Below are 14,738 nucleotides of genomic sequence, written 5' to 3'. Positions count from 1 at the left end.
TTCTATGATTCTATGATGGTATGGATGTGCCCACATCAGGATTTCCCTGCAATCCCACCCACTCAAGGTAGTAGGGGAATTCCACAAAGGGTGACCCTCCGTATTCAGTGCCATTAATCAAGCTGACTAAAGGTGATGTTGAGCAGCAAGTTTGACTAATGCTCCCCATGATTTAGGCATGGATGATGCCTTGAGTTTTGCAGGTATTAAGCTTGTCAGCAACTGCACAGGTTTCCTTAAAATCATAGAATCATAGAATAGTCAGGGTTGGAAGGGACCTTAAGATCATCCAGTTCCAACCCCCCTGCCATTGACAGGGACACCTCACACTAAACCGTGGCACCCAAAGCTCTGTCCAACCTGACCTTGAACACTGCCAGGGATGGAGCATTCACAACCTCCCTGGGCAACCCATTCCAGTGCCTCACCACCCTCACAGTAAAGAACTTCTTCCTTATATCCAATCTAAACTTCCCCTGTTTCAGTTTTAACCCATTACCCCTTGTCCTGTCGCTACAGTCCCTAATGAAGAGTCCCTCCCCAACATCCCTAAAGGCCCCCTTCAGATACTGGAAGGCTGCTATGAGGTCTCCACGCAGCCTTCTCTTCTCCAGACTGAACAGACCCAACTTCCTCAGCCTGTCTTCATACAGGAGGTGCTTCAGTCCCTGACATCCTCGTAGCCTCCTCTAGACTTGTTCCAGCATTTCCACATCCTTTATTTTAGTTCTGAGCAGCAGATGATGCCCAGTTTGAAAGGATTCTTTAGGTTGCTCTAAAGGAATTACTGTGACGTTTGCATGACTATTTACTATTTACTATGAGTATTTCATGCTTGCTATGAAACCACTGGACTGTTCCCAGGCAGTGCCTGTATCAGCAGGTTTAGCTGATCATGCTCAAAACCCCAGTTGGTGTGAAAACTTGGCAATGCCTAGGGAAGGTATTGATGAATTTCAGCTCCATAGCTTTGGAAAGAGGCTTTCCTCGATGTATTTCTCCTAGAAATTGGCCAAGCGGGTGGGAAGATGAGAGAATGAAATTACAGGAGGAATTAAACAGCATGGAAACGAAGTTGTTAAATACTACCCTCACACTCATTTTGATCCCCTAAACCTGCTTCAGCTTGGAGGTATGGATGGTCCTGTCTTTTCCAGCTGCCAGTCGGTGTTATTAATACATACACTCTTTATTGTTGAAGGACTATTCTTAAGGACAGCAGATTTTTCCGCTACTTGCACACGGCTGTGATAGTGAGTGGAACCATGCTGGTGTTTGGAGGAAACACGCACAACGACACCTCCATGAGCCACGGTGCAAAGTGCTTCTCTTCAGATTTTATGGCGTATGATATTGGTAAGTTGTCTCAAAAATGATCATCATAATACAAAGCATCCTGGGTAGACAAAAAGAGCTGTCATGGACTCGTTTCCATGCTGGGTAGATTATACCAAATGCTACTAAGAGTGCTGCAGAAGAATGTGTAATGAGGAGAGGCTCATTTACCTCGCTACACATTACCAAGCATATGAGCTGGTGCAGTGATTTCTAGGCAAATACAGCAGCAGTTACTTGGTCAAATGTTCAAACCCAACCTTGGGCATTAAAAGTTATTTCTTAAATGGTAAGCATATTGTTCTACTATCTCAGCCATAAAGCTATCCTGATGCTTTAAGTGTGTTTTAATCAATGATTTATCAAAAGTGCAGGCTGTTAGGACAGTTACAAGCACTGGACCCAGCTGAAACTCCACTTGTACAGTGCACGCTCTCGTTTTAACTGCAGCCTGGCTGACTTGTTTGGCTGTGTGGTTTGTAATGTCCATTTGTTTTATAAGCACAAATACCCCCATAAGTGCTCTTAAACAATAAAGCCAAACGATTAGTTTTTATTTGGATTGGGTTCAGTGAGTTTGAAAAGCCAGAAGAGGGCAGCATTTATTTGTGAATTTGGTGCATTGAAGAAGAAGAAGAAAAGAGATGAAATTATATAAAAGAAGGTGGAAGAGAAGCTCCCCTTTCCCCAGCTGTGTGCGCTGCAGTCCTGCATCCTGTCCTGCTCTGGAGCAGGGACGTGGAGCTGTTGGAGGGAGTGCAGAGGAGGCCATGGAGATGCTGCGAGGGCTGGAGCAGCTCTGCTCTGGAGCCAGGCTGAGAGAGCTGGGCTGGGGCAGCCTGGAGAAGAGAAGGCTCCTGAAGGGGAGACCTTAGAGCAGCTCCAGTGCCTAAAGGGGCTGCAGGAAAGCTGGAGAGGGGCTTGGGACAAGGGCCTGTAGGGACAGGCCAAGGGGAATGGCTTGAACCTGCCCGAGGGGAGACTGAGCTGAGCTCTTAGGCAGAAGCTCTTCCCTGTGAGGGTGCTGAGGCGCTGGCACAGGGTGCCCAGAGAAGCTGTGGCTGCCCCATCCCTGGCAGTGTTCGAGGCTAGGTTGGACACAGGGGCTTGGAGCAAGCTGCTCCAGTGGAAGGGGTCCCTGCCTGGACAGGAGCTTTAAGGTCCCTTCCAACCCAAACCAGTCTGTGACTCTATACTTCACAGGCAGAATGTTAAGGTAACTTCAAAATGCAGTTTCTGTGGGTTAAATAACCATTCTTTCTTATTTCTAAACAAGTTTTTGCTTTATGTTGTTTTCTTTTTTTGACCTCAGCATGAAATATTCATGTAGTGGCCATACTTGTATAATGATCTGTTCTCCCCACAGGAGGGAAATTAAAACTTTTCTATTTACCCCATCAAAAATTCAGTTTTGATGACAAACTGGATGTTTCCATAGCAGATGTGTTCTGTTTGAACAGCATATTTAATAAATCCTGGGCATTGTAAGGTTTAGGCTTGGCTTAACCCTTTAGTCAGGAAGGAGGGATTTCTTTGTGCTTTCAGACTTACTCATTTTTTCCAATGCTTGAGCTTTAGTTAAAGATGGGGAAGAAGCTTAGAAAGCAAAACATTCCAGGCCTTCTATTAATCCAGAAAAATATGTTTCTTGGCCTCACATAACTCACAACTTGATGGATATAAAATTGCAAATTGCTGTCCAATTTTGCTTAGGTCTCTTGTTAAGAATTGGAACCAGGCATGTTTGTCTCAGGAGTGATGCTGGGCCCAGTTTAACTCCTTGAGAAAGGCTCAAATGACGTCTAAAAATGAAGTTCAACATCACCATTTGTATTAAATCCAGCCAACTGGGTTCTGTTGTCTTTATTTCTCAGCCCTCTTGAACAGAAGTTTCTGCTGGATCAGGGGTTGGGGTCAGTTGTTTTCCTGATTAAACTGGGACAAAACCAAAGGAGGCTGTTTTTCTTTGCCCTTTCTGTGTACTAGTTTGGGTTTGGGGGCTCTTTGTTTTAGAGGTTTGGTCCATGGCACAACAGTTTCATCTTGTATTTATCTCTTCATCATGGACTGCAGTGATAGGATAAGGGTTCAAACTGAAACAGGGGAAGTTCAGGTTAGATATAAGGAAGAAGTTCTTTACTGTGAGGGTGGTGAGGCACTGGAATGGGTTGCCAGAAGCAGTGGTAAATGCTCCATCCCTGGCAGTGTTCAAGGCCAGGTTGGATGGAGCCTTGGGTGACACAGTCTAGCGTGAGGCATCCCTGCCCATTGCAGGGGGGTTGGAACTGGATGATCTTAAGGTCCTTTCCAACCCAAACCAATCTGGGATTCCATGATTCTATTAAAGAATCTTTTGAGTATTTGAGGGCTCTGCAGATCTTTACAGAAGATTGACTTTTCTGTTTTAATTGCATAAATTGCATACAGTGCTTCTGGGGTACCGGCCGCCAAGGTGATCCTATACACTGCCCAAAGTTGAAGTGATCGGAATTGGACTGACTTCTCCTGCTTTTGTTCCTTTGATTGCTCAGTGGCTTATATGTTTCTTAGGTTGTTTCTTTTGCCTTGCTGCCTAAAGGAAGAAATTACCTGAGAAACCGAGTCAAAAATGAAGCAGAGCTTAGAAATGTTATGCTAATAGAAAAAGGGTGGAATAATCTCACATTATGTTAAAAGAGAAAAACAACCACAAATCCTAAAGCTATGACGAGTGAAGAATATTTTGAAAAACATGGATCTCTGCCCTCTGGGAACATAATTGCAATGGAAAAAGAAAAAAAATAAACTAGATAAGTCTCTGTTCTCGGTGATGCTGGTTTGGGGCAAAACTGCAAATAAATCACATAGCAACAGATACAACCTGAACTTGTTACGCAGTGAAAAATTCCACTAGTAATGAAGAAAAAGCAGCTCAAGCCAATGCTGTTTGATTACACGTGATTGCCAAAAAGCTAATAACCCCTTCAACACAGTGCCCTGGAACTTCCCTTTAGTGAGGGCTTTAGATGATGGAGCAGAGCCATTGCATCCATCCCTTTTTGTCGCACTGTGGCAGCTGGGGTGAGGACTGAGCATTCTGCCTTGCGAAGGAAGATAACTCAGAGCTTCTGTCTACTGATTCACTCAAGATCTGCATTTTAGTGGTGGGTGGGATGGTTTCTCTATAGGTATTTAAGTAGAAATGTAGAATCATTGGTTGGAAAAGACCTTTAAGCACATCCAGTCCAATCGCTCCCCAGCACTGCCAAGGCCACCACTAACCCATGGCACTGAGGCCTCATCTCCACGCTGTGTGAACGCTTGCAGGGCTGGTGCCTGCAGCCCTGCTCTGGGCAGCCTGTTCCAATGCCTGAGCACCCTCTGGGGCAGGAATTGTTCCTCAGCTCCATCTAACCCTGCCCTGGTGCAGCTTGAGGCCGGTTCCTCTTGTCCCATCCCTTGTTCCTTGGGAGCAGAGCCCAGCCCCTCCTGGCTCCATCCTCCTGTCAGGCAGTTGGAGGCAGCCATCAGGTCCCCCCTGAGCCTTCTCTTCTCCAGACTGAACCCCCCAGGTCCTTCAGCCCTTCCCCATCACACTTGGGCTCCAGGCCCTGCACCAGCTCCTCTGCCCTTCTCTGGCCCCGCTCCAGCACCTCAATGTCTCCGTCAGTGTGCAGCCTCACCAGTGCCCAGTGGAGGGGCACAGTCACTGCCCTGGCCCTGCTGCCGCACTGGTGCTGATTCAGGCCACGATGCTGGGGGCTTCTTGGCTGCCTGGGCACAAGCTGCTCACATTCAGCCACTGTTGACCAACACCCCCAGGTCCTTTTCCGTGAGCAGCTTTCCAGCCACTCTTCCCCAAGTCTGGAGTGTTCTATGGGGTTGTCGTGACCCAAGTGCAGAAGTTCCCAAGTATTTCGGGATCTGTCAGGACGAAATGTGCTACATAAGTTGAGTCATGACTTATACTGAGAAACTATTCTGACATGAGCTTTTATTTCATCCTAGCATGTGACCGGTGGCATGTCCTTCCTCGCCCAGGTCTCCATCACGACGTGAACAGGTTTGGACACTCTGCTGTGCTGTACAACAGGTAAGGTCACAAACAAGCTGTGAGCTGTTGGTATTTCTCATACCACACTAAATGTGTGCAAGTCAATCAGTAACACTGAGACTGGATCTGTTGCAAACCTCTCAAAGCTCCCAGATCTTCACTCATATGCCTTTAGTACCTACCTGTTCCTGTCTGCCCTTCTTCAATTGACTAAATTGTTCCAGCTCAGTTCTTTCTAAAATCTGTGTTTTTTTTCCATATTTCTATTCCTTATTTATCTTATAATTTTATTTATAATTGTTTTCATTTATTTCCTATTTCTATATTAGCTGCACTGACAACTTTTATCTTCCCTCATGCTTTCTAAATCTGTCCCTATTTCACTTTATGTAACTTAGCCTGTATGATTCTTCTTTACATTCATGTGAGGTACAGTATTTAGGTGAAATGATAGGTGAGATTTCTGTTCTTAAGCATTACATCACTGTAATAATATCTGTGCTTTCAGCTGAGCATCTGTTACTGTGTTTGAGTCTGTGGAACCAGGCTTGAGGAGTGATATTTCGTAGGAGTCTTTCGTTCTGGTTCCTTTATCCTTTGAGGATACTTTCTGTAAATCACTAGCATTATTTAAAGCTCAGTTTAAGCCAGGCAGATGACTGTCACTGCCTTGGAAAAGAGGGCTTGCTTCTAGATACTCTGTTTGCTTCTGAACACTCACTCACTACCTGCTTGTTTTGGTGTACTGAATACCAGCCGTGCATTTACTTCCATGAAGGACAGCTAAACCTTTGCATCAGTTCTTTTAATCCGAAAATAGGATGAAAATCATATTAATAAATACTTATTATTCAACCAAACCCTTTCTTTTCAGTTACACTGACTCTTCTTCACTCTGTTTTAAATGTGCGTTTTACAAACATGGATGCACAGAGGCTTTTTGGGTGGCATTTTTGTGTAACTAATGAAATTTGATGTTTTGCCTGAAGCATTTGAGATACTAAAGAAGGCTTGAAAAAAAACCCCATCTTCCCCCTCCCCTAAGTACTATTTGGTTTTGGGGTTTGGTGGTGTTCTGGTTTTTCTTTTGGTTGACACAGTGACTCTTTGCTCTGTGTCCAAGAGCCATGAAAATAACTGCTTTTGTCACAGTGGCGCAGGGAGATGCGGCAACACTGAGTAGCTTTGTCACAGTTTCTGCACGCTGGTTCAATGGTGTGAAACCATCTCCCTCCTTTTTAGCCTTCCTCCCTCTCTTGCCACTGTTCTCTGCAGGAGGATCTTGCATTCCCGCAGCATTTCGTGTATAGTCACTTTGAGGAGGTGCCACTCAGAGCTTTGGCTGATGGGGAGCGTTGGTCCATGACCTCGCATAGGTTCGACTCTGTTGCAGCACCCTTGTGTTGAGACTTTGCGGGTTCTCTGAAACAGTGGAACTTGCCTGACCTTTCATTTAGTGTTTTCCTTAACCATGAGCTGTTTATTTGGATTTATACATTCTGGAGTGTTGTAAACCGCTTTGTTCACACCTTGGATCACATTGACCGGGAGCAGCACGTGGTCTCCGAACACAGATGTGAGGTTTTTTTTTTTTTTATCCCTTTTGTTTTGTCTAGCACCATGTATGTGTTTGGAGGCTTCAACAGCCTCCTCCTGAGTGACATCCTGAAGTACACACCTGAGAAATGTGAAGCTTTTGACAACGAAACAGCCTGTGTGAGAACAGGCCGTGGTGTCAGATGTGTGTGGGTCAGAGTCCCCCCTCACTGCATCCCCTGGGAAATGGCATCCATAAAGCAGCAGCAAAAAGTCTTTGAAGACTGTCCTCCCAAGCCAGGTATGTGCCACGTTTCTCTTTCCAAAAGGCATGTAGGGTCCTTTTCTAATTACAACAATATTAGTTGTATGCCGTTATCAGACCAAGTGTAAGATGATGGGGTTGTGCTTCCATGCATGCCCTGGGGGACCTTCCTCTGACCAAGTGCCTGCAGCAATGTGGATATGTTTCCATCTCTCACTCCTCCTGAAGCTGCTTGCTCATTGGGTTTGTTTCCTACCATACTGCTTGTACTTACTTTCCCATCCTAAACAGACATCATCAGTCAGGAATCAAGGTTGGACCATTGCTCTGTAGATGTTTGCTCCAAGAACTGGCCTTGTGAGAGGCAGCAATTCACTGATGGGCACCATGGGGCAAGGGAGGATGGTCTGGGTCCTGCAGTGTTACCCTGTGCTCTTCAAGACAGCAGGAATCGTGTTTTAAAAAGATACTTTATTTTTGTTTCTACGGTACTATAAGAATAAGGACATACAGAAAGAATGCTTGTTTTAAGGTCCAATTCCTGTGTTCTCCCTTATGATAATTTCTAGATAACTTTTCAATGCTTTATCCTGGTGCATTCATTGCTTCGAATTGAATTATACGAACCTTGATGCTGGAATAGATGGCAGCCTTTACTTATTTAATAGAAATTGATGTAAAGAGACATTGCTTTGATGGGCTCTCAATGTACAGTAAATTTTCACAATACACAGGCAATAAGCCATTGGAAAGATGAAGTGGAAAGTTCAGGTTTTGCATGTAATCGAAGGCCAGGCTTGCTGCAGCATGGTGGGAGATGTTCACTTTCCTTGTGGATTGTCTTCTGGCATCATTTGAACAGGCATTGACTGAACATGTTTACATACCTTGGTGCATTTTGTGATGGTGTTTTACTGCTCCTCAGGCGCTAAAACTGATTGATGCTGCAAATGAATGTGCTTTTCTATCAGTTCAATCACATGAGAGCATCTGATTTACCAAGTAGCTGATAACGGAAAATCCACAGGCGCTACTGTTTGGTTGTATCTTGTGCTGTATGTAATCAAGTTCTTAGAGCTCTGTCAGGAAATGCCTGTTTTTGGTCATGCAGGTTTTTTTCTTTAATAGCTGTAGACAGTGAAAAATGTGATCAGATTACAGACTGCTATAGCTGTACAGCCAATACAAACAACTGCCAATGGTGCACTGACCAGTGCGTCTCAATACAGAACAACTGCACAGAGGAACAGGTAAAGTGTCTCTAATTCTTCTGTAGTTTAAATGAATTTGAAACAGCAAATGTCCATCTGTCAGTGTTATGACCCTTGTGTTGTTATTTCTAGCTCTAAACTGGTTTTGAGTTGGTCCAAGGGCTTTTGGTGGGACTCTTCCCCTTATGTTGGGAGGATGGCTATGGGTAGGGGAAAAGGTGGAGGTTTCATGAAGGTGTGCTTATCACTAAGGCACCTTAGTTGGGGTTGCTTATTAGTACAGTATTCCTTAAGGAAAAACTTAACCCTTTTGTAGAAGCTCTGGTAAGGATAATGTATAATGGTGGTGTGGGGGAATACCTTGAATACAGAGCACAGGCTATGCCCAGTGTCACAGCTTCTGAATACATGGATTGCTTTGTAGGTCTGAACTGTGAAGTTCAGTGTAATAAGGTTGGCTGTTATAAACCGGCATTATTTGGATGGGAAAAAGCCTCATCTGTGCTGTTTCTTGTAGGTTCCTATTACTGTCTATGACAGTTGTCCAAAGGATAACCCTGCCTATTACTGTAACAAAAAGACAAGTTGCAAAAGCTGTGCCATGGATCAAAACTGCCAGTGGGAACCTAGGAATCAGGAGTGCATCGCTTTACCAGGTAGGTACTGATTGTATTTGCATAACAAACCCTAAATTCACCCAGTCCAAAAGCTGTGGGACTTTTTACTTTTATTTTTGGGGTTTTTATCCCCCAAATGTGTAATATTTAGTGCTAAGCAGGAGTAAATAATGTTGTTCAATCATACCAGCTTTAATATGAAACTTTATTTCCAGTCAAGCCTGATGGAATACTTTTCAGTCCCAGTTGTCTGAAGAGGAGTGTGATCATTTGTATAATTATAAGGCTGTATTTCATCTCTCTCTTTTCATTTGATGAAAGTGGGACTGTTGATATAATAGGCTTCTGCAAGATATTAGATTTAATAATGCATGCTATTTAATTTTAGCAAGTAGACTTGTGCAAAGGCGTAATGGCACATACTGGACGAATTAGCTGAGTAATAGCTAAAGTGTATAAGGAAAGTTCTCTTATTAGAGTGTTTCCAGTGGGAGATCATAGGAGTTAGGGTATTAGTCCCCCTGTACTAAGTCTTTTTCTTCTTTCCCCAGTAGCTGGGAAATAAATGTAACATCTTCAGTGATTAACACTTGGAGTTAATAAAGAATAGGGAAAGGGGAAAACCCAAACCAAACAGGACCTTTTAATGGGCATGGAAAGCCTGATTCCCCTAGTAACTCTGGTACGTCTGGAAGAATGAAAAACTGAAGAGACTTTGGAGAACCACAGAATCCCAGCCTTGTTTGTGTTGGAAGGGACCTTAAAGCTCCTCCAGCCCCAACCCCTGCCACAGGCAGGGACCCCTTCCACTGGAGCAGCTTGCTCCAAGCCCCTGTGTCCAACCTGGCCTTGAACACTGCCAGGGATGGGGCAGCCACAGCTTCTCTGGGCACCCTGTGCCAGCGCCTCAGCACCCTCACAGGGAAGAGCTTCTGCCTAAGAGCTCAGCTCAGTCTCCCCTTGGGCAGGTTCAAGCCATTCCCCTTGGCCTGTCCCTACAGGCCCTTGTCCCAAGCCCCTCTCCAGCTTTCCTGCAGCCCCTTTAGGCACTGGAGCTGCTCTAAGGTCTCCCCTTCAGGAGCCTTCTCTTCTCCAGGCTGCCCCAGCCCAGCTCTCTCAGCCTGGCTCCAGAGCAGAGCTGCTCCAGCCCTTGCAGCATCTCCATGGCCTCCTCTGGCCTCGCTCCAACAGCTCCACGTCCCTCTTGTGCTGCTGCCCCAGAGCTGGATCAGGGCTGCAGGGGGGGTCTCCCCAGAGAACAGCAGAGGGGCAGGATCCCCTCCCTGAGCTGCTGCTCACACTCTGGGGGTGCACCCAGCACACGGGGGAGTTCTGGGCTCAAGCGCTCACTGAAGGTGGGTCATGGGGAGCTTCTCCTCACCCAGCACCCCCAAGTGCTGCTGCTCAGGGCTGCTTCATCAGGAGAGCCATGAGAGTGAGAAAACCATCTTTTAATGAGACAAAGAGCTTGGTCTGTTTAATTTGTTGTAGAAAAAGGGGTGACTTGATCATAGGTGTAAAAAGCCCATCTGAGAAACTGACACTTGAGAGCTTTTCAATCTGTTAAATCTAAACCAAGATGTTGGAGCTAGACATCAGCTCTGCAGAAATTCACACTGAATATGTCCATCAGGTTTTCTGTAAGGGAAATAATTAACCCCAAAGCATAAGGAGTTCTTTAGTAGCAGGGATGGCTGTGCTCAATATGAAACAGGGATTAATCCTGCAAGTTGGAAGCTGTGGCAGGATTAGCCCATCAACCCTCTTCTGTTGCTTGGTATCCTAATAACTTCGGTTGAATAAGTGGCTTTAAACCATCAGCAAAATACTCATTTGCTTTCCTCTGCTTGCTCTTCTACAGTGGTTTTACTATTTGATGTTGAAACGAGTGCTTTGACCACCTACTGCCAATAACTTAAGTGCTGATGTCGCACTTCAGCTCCCCTAAACAGCTTTCCTTTTCCTCCGGGATTATCCTACATAGATACTTGTGAGCATGCCAATAAGTCATGCTCATGGGATGGGGCTGGAGGTTTTATTGTGGTGGAAGGGTTACTTTATATGCAGAGAAGCTCACTTGCATCTCTTATCCTCCCCTCTAGAAAACATCTGTGGAACAAACTGGCATTTGGTTGGCAACTCCTGCTTGAAAATCACAAACGCAAAGGAGACCTATGATCACGCCAAACTGTCCTGCAGATCCAACGGTGCTTTGCTGGCTTCACTCACGACGCAGAAAAAGGTGGAGTTTGTTCTCAAGGAGCTGCAGAAGATGCAGTCTTCGGTGAGTGCTTCTCTTTTCTGTTCCCTGAGTAAGCTCTGACTGCAGAGAAGTCCTTGCTGTGGTATTGTATGCTCGGTGCGGAACAGACATGCCTCTTCAGTGCAAAGGGCTGCTCTTTCTTTTGAAATTCAGCATCCCCTCTGGGTGCTTTTGAACCAATATTGTAGGGAATGTAAATGGGGAAGATAAATATAAACACACACTGTGCCTCAAAGGTATCGCATCTGCAGTGGAATCACATACACATGTCTCTTGTGGCGAAACACGACTGCGGCAGGGCTCCTCTCGTGACTTGTACACAACAGTTGATAAATAAAGGTCCCTTTGGGGCACCAGAGGTGCTTCATGTAAAGCATTTCAAGTTGTTTATTCTGCTTAGAAAAGGAGCTGTGTGAAAAGTTGGCTTCTTTAGAGCTGGTTAGCTTTGTTTTAGTGGCAGGTGCTTTTCTGTCGGAGCTGGTGAGAAGCAAATTGGAATCTGTTCCTCTTTATGCATCAAGAAAATAAATGCTTATTTATTTCCTGGTCGCAACAGAAGTTTATAGAATCATAGAATAGTTAGGGTTGGAAAGGACCTTAAGATCATCCAGTTCCAAACTGGATGCCATGGGCAGGGACACCTCACACTAAACCATGGCACCCAAGGCTCTGTCCAACCTGGCCTTGAACACTGCCAGGGATGGAGCATTCACAGCCTCCCTGGGCAACCCATTCCAGTGCCTCACCACCCTAACAGTAAAGAACTTCCTCCTTATATCCAATCTAAACTTCCCCTGTTTAAGTTTTAACCTGTTTAAACCAGTTTGGAGGTTTTCTGGGCAGGTTGTGTAGCTGATGCTAAAGCCCTAACAAGGAGTGATGCTGGGCAGCTTTGCTGAAAGCCTAGGTTAGGCTGCAGAGCTGCTGAGGCTTCACAGCATATCAGGCTCACTCCTCATGGGTCCCGAGGATGCTGTGGGCAGGGCTGGCAAACAGGGAGAGCTTTATATTGGGAAAGATTGGGCAATAGGAAGGAATTCTTTACTACAAGAGTGGTGAGCACAGAGGAGCTGTGGCTGCCCCATCCCTGGCAGTGCTCAAGGCCAGGCTGGACACAGGGGCTTGGAGCAAGCTGCTCCAGTGGAAGGGGTTCCTGCCTGTGGCAGGGGGTTGGAACTGGAGGAGCTTTAAGGTCCCTTCCAAGCCCAGATCATTTGTGATTCTATGATCCAATGAAAAATGAGGCTGGAGGCAGTAGCATTGCTGCTTTCCACAGAATGTACTTGAATACTAAAGAGCAATATTCCCCTGTTGAAATGAAAACATTCCCTGCTTTGATTCTCTTTGTAATTTTAAATTGGCATTTCCACAATTACAGAGTTTTAGAGGGGTTTCCATTTAGCCATAAAAAAGTAAGGTTCAATTCAAGCAAGATTGTTTGTTAAATCTTTTGTAAAGAGGGGAAGTCAAACCTGGGATGCAGTAAAAGTGTGTGGTTCCAACAGCTCCAGGTGTTTCTGGATATGCCAGTTGTGAAGTGTAGTGTAAATCCCTAGAGACACATGGCAACCCTCACCTAATAGCGTTTGGACCAGTACACTGGGGAGAAAAAAGCTGGTAATCTACAGCTTTTTTTCTTCTATAGTGTCCTTTAAAAAGAGAGCCTTGGAAATCTAAAGAGACTGTAAGTTCTTTTTAGTGGGTATCAGTAAGGAATGTTTGTAATGTGGGAAAATGCCTTTGCTAAAATCCAGCCTGTGTCTGGTACGTGAACTTGTGCCACTCACTGGCATGTTGTGACTGTTCTAGGGGAGGCTGTGGTTTGCAGTTGCTCCTTTAAATAAGCTGTGTATAGATGTTTTGGAGTAGTATCTGTAATGTAGGTAATAACACCAGTACCTAAAGGGGCTGCAGGAAAGCTGGAGAGGGGCTTGGGACAAGGGCCTGTAGGGACAGGCCAAGGGGAATGGCTTGAACCTGCCCAAGGGGAGACTGAGCTGAGCTCTTAGGCAGAAGCTCTTCCCTGTGAGGGTGCTGAGGCGCTGGCACAGGGTGCCCAGAGAAGCTGTGGCTGCCCCATCCCTGGCAGTGCTCAAGGCCAGGTTGGACACAGGGGCTTGGAGCAAGCTGCTCCAGTGGAAGGGGTCCCTGCCTGTGGCAGGGGGTTGGAACCAGATGAGCTTTAAGGTCCCTTCCAGTCCAAACCAGTCTGGGATTCTATATCAAAAGAGTTAAACTGCCTTTCCTCAATATAAGCATGCTAAAAAAGAAATTGCCAGTAGAAATAGCTGTGTTATGAGTTCTTCATATGGAGAATTTTATTACCAGCAACACAAATTCAGATTTGCCCTGCTCTGTCTCTCCACCCATCCATATATACATGCTGTTAAAAAGCAGAGGTCTCCCAGTCACACAGCAGAGTAACTAGATTGTATCATTTAAATTGTACAGGGGATAGCTAGTTTTCTTCCTCATGTCAAACTGTAGCTCCTGAATTTCTTTTCCTATCTCTAGCCATTTATAGGAGTCACAGGCATATAAAGAGCAATGAAACTTGCAGTTAATGTCAGTGTGAAGGTTTGATTTGCTCTCCTCTTGGTTCAGATAATAAGAAATTCAGTTAGGAAGTGAACCAGTGGTGTTTCCTGCAGGATTTCTCTGTCTCTGGCATTTAATTCTGATAGCACTGGGAAACAACTACTTCCCTCATCTGTTTTTGCAATACCTAACCTGGCAAAGTTGTTATGAGCGTTATATGGTGATGTATATTTTCTTTTCATACCCAAGGTAATAAAACTGAGCATTAACTCTACTGTTTTCCTTTATTTCTAGCCCAAAACTTTGACTCCATGGGTTGGCCTGAGGAAGATCAACGTGTCTTATTGGTGCTGGGAAGACATGTCCCCCTTCACCAACAGCCTCCTCAAGTGGCTCCCCAGTGAACCAAGCGATGCTGGATTTTGTGGTTATTTAGCTGAGCTTTCCAATGAGGGCCTGAAGGCTGCAACGTGCATCAATGAGGTCAACGGCAGTGTCTGTGAGAGGCCAGGTGATGAGATCCAACTCGTGTGTCTCATGGAAGCAGGAGGGCTGATAAGAATTTATATGTCCTGCAGGGAGTAAAGAGGATCCCATTCATTAGTTTAAGACTGGCTGCATCATGATGGGTCCAGAGAAAAGCAATGGAGCTGGTGCAGGGCCTGGAGCCCAAGTGTGATGGGGAAGGGCTGAGGGACCTGGGGGGTTCAGTCTGGAGAAGAGAAGGCTCAGGGGGGACCTGATGGCTGCCTCCAACTGCCTGACAGGAGGATGGAGCCAGGAGGGGCTGGGCTCTGCTCCCAAGGAACAAGGGATGGGACAAGAGGAACCGGCCTCAAGCTGCACCAGGGCAGGTTTAGATGGAGCTGAGGAACAATTCCTGCCCCAGAGGGTGCTCAGGCATTGGAACAGGCTGCCCAGGGCAGGGCTGCAGGCACCG

General features: G+C 45.7%; 1 protein-coding gene across 1 annotated transcript in view; it reads left to right on the top strand.

Moving 5' to 3' along the window:
- Positions 1-14,738, top strand: part of ATRN (attractin) — a 178,462-nt gene that overhangs the window by 70,585 nt on the left and 93,139 nt on the right. Inside the window, exons 10-16 of the mRNA XM_061351927.1 lie at positions 1,202-1,356; positions 5,323-5,407; positions 6,985-7,205; positions 8,298-8,419; positions 8,898-9,036; positions 11,100-11,281; positions 14,093-14,309. Coding sequence (XP_061207911.1) covers positions 1,202-1,356; positions 5,323-5,407; positions 6,985-7,205; positions 8,298-8,419; positions 8,898-9,036; positions 11,100-11,281; positions 14,093-14,309 — 1,121 coding nt within the window. The remainder of the gene's footprint in view (positions 1-1,201; positions 1,357-5,322; positions 5,408-6,984; positions 7,206-8,297; positions 8,420-8,897; positions 9,037-11,099; positions 11,282-14,092; positions 14,310-14,738) is intronic.

Source organism: Neopsephotus bourkii, unplaced genomic scaffold (assembly GCF_033783945.1).
Source record: "Neopsephotus bourkii isolate Nb327-2 ecotype Australia unplaced genomic scaffold, CSIRO-AGI_Nbou_v1 NB_616, whole genome shotgun sequence".
Classification (NCBI taxonomy): domain Eukaryota; kingdom Metazoa; phylum Chordata; class Aves; order Psittaciformes; family Psittacidae; genus Neopsephotus; species Neopsephotus bourkii.
The sequence above is the reverse complement of the archived record's forward strand: the minus strand, read 5'-3'. Positions and strand labels throughout refer to the sequence as shown.